Raw genomic sequence first — 9,310 nt, 5'->3', positions numbered from 1 at the left:
AATCAGGGGTTGAGGCACTCTGTTGCTTCTGCCAAGCGCTCTGAGAAACGAGGAGGAGGAGGAGAATTCTTCAAGTAACAGTGAGGGACTTCAGAGAATGGGAGAAGGGACTAGTTCTGGGGACTAGTTCAAAGCTTCCACCAATAATCATTCCTTTAACTCGAATTGTAAAGGGACGCTTTCTGTATGTGAAGATCTGAGAGTCAGATCCTGCTTCTAACCTTTTCTGGACCTTAGGGAAAACTGGTATATAATTGCATAAATAAAATATATCTTAAGTGTGTGCATAACCACAGAAAGCAGGTTGGCAGACGGCTTAACTTCTGCCGTTATCAAACTAGTAGTTGTTTAACTTTCCAATGTCAGTATTTGTAGTGTGCCATTCAAGGGATAGATATCTTGGTTTACCACTGAATGTATTGCAGTGTCTTTCATCTGTCAATCATTATATTGAGCCAGTTTCATTAAAGACTGGAAGTTGTTTCCCTGACATAGGTACTTCATACTCCCCAAGCCAAGTTTAATAGATCTTGAGTCTATTATATGCACATACAAAAAACACTCCATAAACAGCACTTTTTAAGCTAAAGCTTACAATTATGGGAAATCTACGTGCAGTTAAACTTCCCACCCCAAACTCTGTCATCAGCTGTCATGGACTGAGTTGCACAAAGCTGGCAGGTTCATTACTCCTCTGAGCTCTGGAGTATTTTCAGTAGTCCTGAGAATGAAGCTGCTCATATAAGTAAGTCTGTAGCATTTACTGAAAGGTTTGTTTCTCAAAAAGAGTTTTAGTAGTCAGGTTTTTTCATACACTGGGTTCCATTTTAGCATGATAATTTCAGACAAAATCTGAAGTAATTTACATTTTTAAACAAAGTCACTTAGCTGTCAGCACCAGGATTTGGAAGGTTGTTGGGTTTTTAGGAAGCGATGCAAGATCAACCAAAGCATTGGGAAGATTCTTATTAATAAATGTAGACTTCAGATCAGGGCTGTAGTTTTGTTGGTAACTTTATTTGTAACAGCAAATTTTGCATGCACAAAGTAGCATCTGCAAAAAATAAAGACCTTTTGGAAATGGAAACTGTGTAGTTGTGGCTATTGGAATTATAATAAGAAGTCTCAAATGTATTCTGCAAATTTAAACAACCCTTCTTTTTCACTTACACAGCGTACACAACTATACCCCTAAGGTTGGAGAGATCGATACAAGGAGAGCCATTCGTCAGGCATTTGATGTTTGGCAGAGAGTGACACCACTTACCTTTGAAGAGGTCCCTTACCATGAAATTAAAAATGACAGAAAGGAGGCAGATATTATGATATTTTTTGCTTCTGGTTTCCATGGGGACAGTTCTCCGTTTGATGGAGAAGGTGGATTCCTAGCTCATGCTTACTTTCCTGGACCAGGAATAGGAGGAGATACTCACTTCGATTCAGATGAGCCATGGACCCTGGGAAATTCTAATCATGATGGTAAGAGCACAGGTCATTTTTCCAAACAAGGATAAGTTGAATGTCAACATATTGACAGGCTTTCAACTAGAAAGTATTTGGTTAGTGGAGCTTTTGCCTCCCATACAATGGTTCAAATGTTTTCTAAAACATGTATTCTATCTTAAACGGCTAAATAATTTTATTAGTCAGTTTGTGACTCTGCATGCCTCTGTGCACGTATGCGAATGCTGAGGAGTGAACAGAAGTGTGTGTCTGCTGGCTTTTTACATCTCTCAAGATGTGGGACATAGTTGCTGCAGAAACCATGGCTCTGGGAGGGAGAAGGTGAACAAGAGAGTGTTGAAATGTAAACTCCTAAACTCATGGAATACTTAAGAAGAACAACTAGAGTTAGTTGTAATGGTGGATAGAAAGTTGAGAGAGTGAAGACGTTTGAATGTCAAGTTATTTTGATCCATATTTGTTTTCCCACAGTCTGAGTATGGTCATAATTCCTCCCATCAGAGGTTAAGGAAGACTGATGATCAGGACAACTGTTTTTGTGATGCTAAGCAGTGAAGAGTTTTTGCATCTTTCTAGCTTTATCTTACTCTCTAATGGCAATGAGCGTTTTCTGATCTATTTTCAAACCTTTGATTGAGGATACTGATGACTTGTAAAAAGTTTAAGTTGGAAAACCGGGATTTTAGAGTGGCCTCCTAAAAATATCACTCCAATTTCCACAGTCTTAGTAATTTGGGAACGACAACGTGCCTTTAAACTTTTAGGGATTCAAAATCACATTTTGAAACATTTCATAAGGATTAGAAGTTTACTTGGAATGTAAATATGGCTTGATTCTTAAACTGTATAAAAACATAGGAGCATTGTTGTGGCCATGATATATAAGGACATATGCAGAAGTAATGTCTTTCATTAGACCAAACAGTGTAGTTTGAAAAGGAGAAAAGCTTTCAGACATGCAAGCCACCTTCAGACCTCACCTAAAAGTGACAGCTTTCTCTTAGAATGGAATGCAAATTGAGAAAATCCCTCAGCATTTTGAGTCTGTATCTGTCAGATCATCTTTGAAAGGAAATGGAGCTGGCAAGTTCAATGTGGGAATGTTAATTTGTAAGAAAGCAGAAATGATATGATACTTGTCTTCTTGGAGAAAGAAAAGTAATGTTTCCTGGCACATTTAAATGACTAGATTAGATGTCGGCAGGGAAAGATTAGGTTATAGCCTGTGGGATGTGGAGGGGGGATAGTGTGGAGAGCGTGGGAAGTTATGGTATGACAGAGCAGCAGTGTCTTGCTATCTTGAAATGTTATGGATTTTTAGTCCTAGGTTTGTGGCTGGAGAGCAGTTTATAGGTTTCGCTTGAGGATCAGGATTGACAATCAGAGACTGAGTGATTGCCTTGTGAGAGCTGCTTTTGCGGCAGTTAGGTGTGTGTTTGCTTTATCAGTGGTCTGTGTGAGTTCAGTCTGGTCTTAGTAGTTACTTGATCTCAACTATGGGATGTGAAGGTGGCTTGTGTGATGGAAATGACTTCCCAGGTAAGCCCATGTATGAGACCTGGGAGTGCTAATGTCTGGTGATAGAAGGTCCTTACAGGAAGGTGGAAGAGAAAGTTTTGAAAAGTTGTACTTGTTTTTTCTTTTCTCTTTTTTTCTGCACAAAAATCTTCCTTCTGATGATAAGCTTAGCAAGGTTGGAAGGCAGCTTAAAGACTGTCAGGGATGGCTCTGGGGAAAATTTTCTGAGGGGTAGGATGTTCTAACATAATTGTCACTTTTTTGAGTTTTTTTTATACAGTTTTTAGGGTGGTGTTTGAGAGCCATGTATACAATGAGTAGCGTGTCTCTTTTTGTTTTATAAAAGCTATTTCTTATGCAGTATCCATGTGGCTCTTTCAAAAACATGATGTATTTCTCTGGTGTGCTGAGTGAATGTCATGAGTAGTGTCCTCAAAGTGCATGTAATTGGTATTTGAGGGGCTGGTGTGCACTCTGAGTGTGAAAATTGATAGAAGAGTTGAGATTTCCATTCCAGAGGATGAATGTCACTTGTGTATTTATTTTCAAGTAACTGTGCCACATAGACTGGGCAGCATGGTTATTTGAAAACTCTTTTAAAAAATTTACCAGCAAGGATGTTGAGAATGGTGGGGTCATATTTGTCCCCTCCATCTGGGGGAAGCGCTGATGATAGAAAGGGAATTTCATTTGTTAAGGATGACAAGGGTAAGCTTGTAGTCAGAGCATTATAGATGTGAGTGTTAAATGCAAGGAATTTGGTTTGCCTTTCTTAGCCTTGGTATGCAAATGTGCAAACGTCCTGTCTCCTTACTGGATGATTCAGGCCTTTTTAGGAGGGTTTTTCCTTCTGTTTCACTATTTCTTGTCATTTGAGCTCTCACTAGCTCCAGGTTGTCACCTCTCATGCGTCTTACTTGAAATGCTGCTAGCAGGTCTTAAAGAGTTTCTTCTTGGTCAGAGGTTTACTGCACTGCCTTTTTTCATTGGAAATAAGATGTTAGCAAGGACAATATTATCTTTTTAACAGGAAGTATTTCTTCAAACATGGTCTTGCTTGTCCTTATGAGATATGTTTTGGGTCAATGGGGTTGTTCAGTCGAACTGAAGAAGTCTTTCAGTGAAAGAGTAAAAATATCCTACCAGTAGATCAGTAGCAAAGCTCTCATTTATTCAGATACAAAAAAGGAACTGTTTTGGCCATTCAGCATCTATTTAATGATTATAAAAATCTTAAAATACCCACGAAGTAATAGTATCTTTCCATCAACCCACAAAATATCACCATGTATAACGTTCTATTCCTGACAAGAATCTGTATTAGTTGAAGGGAAAATTCGAACAATCTGCCTCAAAGCTCTCTTAGCCTTGCGACAATTGTAAAAGTAAATCTCTGGTCAACAGAGCAGGATGCTGAAACTGGCACTGTAGGTCCTCAGAATAGTTGGCTGATCTATTTAGTCCATATAGTTTTGTTACACACCAGTACGATCTGAAGCTTCGCTTTTGTTGGTCTACGTTTGTCTTACTGTGTTGTGGTGTCTGAAGAGTTTCAGTAAGTCCACGTTTGGATGCAGCTGTCGCCCCACAGAACTGTTTTGGAGTCTTCACTAGCAGTGGAAATTATAAGGATAAAGGTGAATCATTTCACGTGAAGTCTCATCCAGTCAGAAAAAATAAAGAATGATTTGAACAGATCTTTCTATGAAAACATCCATCTCTGATTTGTACATAGAGAACGTGCTGTTGATGAAAGCTTCTATCTTGTAAAGAATACCGTGTGGTAAGCCACTAGGGTTCATTAGCAATTTATCATATCAGCTAGTGGATAGTTAGTTGGGATTTATATACTCAGTATCATTTTGCATGATCGTTATTATACTGATTTTGCCCCTTGTGGACAGCAAGGCCATTATCATGTCCCTTAAAATAATTAGTATAGTCATAATAGCTATGATGCTGTTGGTTTTCTTTCGGAGATTGTGGTAATAGGGGCATGTACACCAACACTTCTGTATCTTCTGCTGTGATGAATGATCCTACATAGGCTTTCGAGTGAATGCAAGGTTTCCTTCCCCCTGGATATTAGTTACAGTTCCACTCGTGCATACAATTCCTTTAGTCGAGTAATACTGTACTTTCGGTTCATGATTGCTGATTTATAATCTTAATTGTACTGCCTTCTCTGACATTCCCATAAGCAAGCTGTGGAAGATTCATTTAGGTAATATTATGATGATGTGCAAAACCAGGTAGGAAGCTGAACTCCTGGAGCAGTCCTTATTAACTGAGATCATGGGATACAGAATTAATTTGTTAAGTTTTCAGATGAGAATGTCAGTGGGAGCAGCTAGAAACATGAAGCAGAATATTGGAATTCGGAAGGATCAAGGCAAATCAGAGAAGTGATATGGCAAACAGGATGCGACTGAAAAAGAGGAGGAGTGTGGTTTTACATTTAGAGATAAATCATCTACACAACCACACAATGAGGAGCAACTGGCATGGTCACAGTTGTGGGGCCTTATCTCATGTTCTTCCTGGAAGGTGCTCCTCAATAGAAATGAAAGCAGCTTCTTGGCCTTTAGCTTATCCCAGACTTGTAGCAGCAAGGGCTTCAGCTTATTAGACTTCGTATTGGCACTTAGAGGTGACTGAAGCAGTTTTTGGAGTCACTGTCCTCTAGCAGTACATTGTATGTAGCTGCTTGCGGACCACGTGGCCCCTCTTGACTGCTTAGAGACAGTGTTTGGTTACTGAATTACATGTCGATGCAGGCAGTCTCAGTATCCCAGTTGCTTGCGTTACCAGAAGGGACACCAGAAGTGAATTTGGTCTACTTTCTCCAAGTCTTGGGCTTTTTTTACTTGAAATGTGCTGTAGAAAGAGCCAAGCAAACTTTAAACTGCCCACCTCAAGACTCACAGCCGCTGATATACGTTGCTCACTGTAGCCTGTGCCTGAAAGAGGGTTAACAGACTTGGCCCTGCTGGGATCTCTCTCACTTGGCTGCCTCAGTATCTTACCTAATTTACCTAATCAAGCATAGAGGTGCTGTATGAAATCCATTATTAACTGGCCAAATCAAGTATTTCCTAGCCATTATATGAAAATAATAATTATATATGTATGTATCTCCAACCACAGGTTGAAAAGGAATCCTGAGTGGCTGAAAGTAAGTTCTGTCAGTTTAAATATCCGCGTTACACATGACTGCTCTTATACCCCTCTGACAACTCAAAAATTTGTTTAATCCAGGTTAATTACAGGAAGTAAATTTTAATCTCCAGTTTTTAACATTGCAAATAGTATCAATAATAATCCCAGGCAAATCTTCTTCATAGTCTTTTGGAAGTGAAAGACCATTGCTGTTATGGATGTTATCAACACCATACCACTAAATATGTGGTGTCTGCCAACCCACTGCAGATAGTAGGTTTATAGCTATATAGATATAGCTATTAGCAGTATTCCTTTTTTGGTAGTGACAATACTTGCTCTGTCACCGTCACTGCCAATAGCAGTGCCTGTGTCTTACTAGTGCTAGTGGTAACGGCACCCACCTCCACAGTAACTACCCATGCCTGTAGCAAGCACTGCTGTTGCTGCAGGGTGGGTAACTGGAACTGCCACTGCTGGGGCTATCCCATCTGCAATGGTGATACCTGCTGTCGGTCTTCCTGGGCAATCCAGGTTTCATTCCAAAGCTTATGTGTACTAGGCACCATACTGGTCAGGAAATGCACTGAAGCAGTAGTAGAAGGCTTAAAATGAAGCAGGATTGATTTAGGGAAGACATTTAGAGAACCTTTTCAATGCTAAAGCAAGGTAAGTACTTAGGTATCTGTGCTCTGCCAGGGATCACAAGAATTATTTTTTTCAGCATGCCCAGAGCTGAGCTCTAAGACCCGCCTTGTTGTGTGGCACTGTAAGTGGGAGTGTGCCTAAGGGCAGCCACTTCAGCTTCTTCAGGAAGCAACCCCAGCTGACAAGTTATTCCCATAGTGACCTTAGTGTAACTCAACTTCACATCAAGTTTCATCATTTTGCAGTTCACAAGGATTCATCTTTCAGTATCCTCTCTTCCAGGTACTCTTCCGCACTGTACAGCTTCACGCCTGTATCAGGTTCTCTTTGTAAATGTAGGATTACCACTGTGACTGTTCTTTAGATATTAGCAAGAAATGCTGAGCTTTGCTAACAGCAAGTAAACAAATATTGTAGTCATTACAACAAATGCGTCCACATAGATCTCAGTGGATTCCTCCAGAGGCTGCTTTGAAAAGCTGCTTGTTCAGGGCTTCTGAAGAAAATCCAACCAGAAAGAGTGCCAGCGTTTATGAGAGACTGCCAGAACCGGTGCAGGAGATGAGACCTCATGGGTTGCTTTCAGTGCCAAATCAGTGCAAGAGCTTCTGCAGAAGTTTTGGAGGAAAAGGGCCTGAATCACCTTCTGGGAAGGCTTCTGTTAGCCACAGAGGAGAGGAACTGGACAGATTTTTCTCTGTGATTCCACCATAAGGACTAGCATTGTTTCAATGGGCATGTACCTGGACAACAGAGCAAGTACTCCTGAAGCTACCATCTGGACATCGCATATGTTCAGGAACCTGAGCAGTTTTTTCAGGACAGCCCAATACTGTCTAAGCTGACTAATGTCAATGTTCAGCAAGGATCTCAAGGAGAAAGTTTTGGTTAGAGTAGCTAATTTTGGAGGAGATGCTTACTGATAGCCAGTGAGGATGACAGCCTGTTTTACCTATTCGTAGGGGGCATGCATAGCTTTGAGCGGACGTTTAATCTGCCAGTCAGCATGTTCAAAGTGGTGTCTTCACTGGAGATCTACTGTTTTCTATTCAGGCAGGATTAATATCACAAAACTTCTTGATTCTTTTGACATTGTATCCCCATTCATAAAGATGGGATCCTCTCTCTCACCTCTGCATTTACAGTGGAATTCAGTTGCACAAACATAGGCATTTAGCCAAGATTTGAGAAAGCCACTCTCCTCATACAACTTGGACATTCTTGTTAAGAAATCAGGTGCACCAAATTAAATTGAGCTTGAACCTGGATGTCCTAGTACTCTTTTTATTCCTGCTATGAGTACAAAGTTCTTAAAATTGCCCAGGTACCTACAGATTTTCTGCCACAGCAGTGCCTCTGCTTGGGAGTCTGTCCCATTGAGATCACTGACCCTTGCCTTTATCCATTTGGTCCATCTTAGGTGTCTTGTGGAAGATGTCCCATGCTTCTGATACTTGTTGCCTTTACTGTCACATCGGAGTACTTGAATCTGCTCACTTGTCTTGAATACCCTAGAAGCCATTAGAGATAGAATATGGAAGGTTTCTTCTCTGAAAATGCAGTTCCTGAGCAATGTCATCATACTTTATGGACTGTGTCTAGCTAGAAGAGGTTCTTCTTCCACAGACTGTCTCAAGGAATAGGTGTATGGCTTTCCCTGTTCAGATTCCTGGATCTTGGAGGGATGAGGGTCTTTCAAAGCCCTAAATAATTTGACCTTGAATAAGAAACAGAATTCAAGTACCATGCTTTTCTTTCTCGGCTTCTGGAACTTAGTTTGCAGACCGGTGCTCTGGCTGTCCAGTCAAATGCTTTAGGTCTCAACTCAGTTTAAGGGATTATGCACATGCTTCCTCCCATCACTGTCCTGTTTTTCCCAGCACCTCTTTCTCTTTCTTCCCCTTTGAACCAGGGCAAGGTTGAAGTGGCCACACTGTGAACCAGATAAGGGAACAGATGTAGCCAAATGTTGTTTATCTTTTTCTTCCTTTCTCCTGATCTGGTTTGCCTTAGAGCTGCCCCAGCTCTTGGGCCCATATGAAAGAGTAGGTAGAAGTGGGTGGCTGGGCCAGGAAAAAGGGCTGCTGCCCTTTCAGCTGCAAGATGCATATCTTGACCATAAAACCACAGCAAAACTATTGTGTGTCTACATTCTGGGTAGAGTTTTATTTCTTCAAACCTATCTGTTAGTCTCTGCCTGCCATTCTCCTTGCCTTTTTTTTCTTCCTGTTCTTTGTCACTATTTTCATCCAGAAGGCTTTTCTTGTTCCTTAGCTGGATCTTTTTGCAAAGCCAGCTTCACTTCTGTCGGTATTGCATTGTTGAAACTCGTGATGTTTCGAGTTTAAACAAGAATGGAGTATGGTGTTTGGGGCCCCGAGTACACGAAAGGTGTCAGCAGACTGGGAAGGTCCAGTGCAGGAGCACTGAAGTGATAAGGGACTGGAGCAAGAAAAAACCGGGGGAACTGGGCTTGTTCAGCATAGTGAGGAGGAGGAAGGTGAGGTGGGGAGGAAGCAGG

At 41.0% G+C, this 9,310-nt stretch overlaps 1 protein-coding gene across 1 annotated transcript in view; it reads left to right on the top strand.

Moving 5' to 3' along the window:
- The window catches only part of MMP24 (matrix metallopeptidase 24 (membrane-inserted)), a 42,317-nt gene that overhangs the window by 6,885 nt on the left and 26,122 nt on the right, over window positions 1-9,310 (top strand). Inside the window, exon 3 of the mRNA XM_009697454.1 lies at window positions 1,175-1,479. Coding sequence (XP_009695756.1) covers window positions 1,175-1,479 — 305 coding nt within the window. The remainder of the gene's footprint in view (window positions 1-1,174; window positions 1,480-9,310) is intronic.

This window comes from Cariama cristata, unplaced genomic scaffold (genome assembly GCF_000690535.1).
Source record: "Cariama cristata isolate BGI_N322 unplaced genomic scaffold, ASM69053v1 scaffold19473, whole genome shotgun sequence".
Lineage (NCBI taxonomy): Eukaryota > Metazoa > Chordata > Aves > Cariamiformes > Cariamidae > Cariama > Cariama cristata.
Note: the sequence above shows the minus strand (reverse complement) of the source record. Positions and strands in the feature narration are given on the sequence as shown.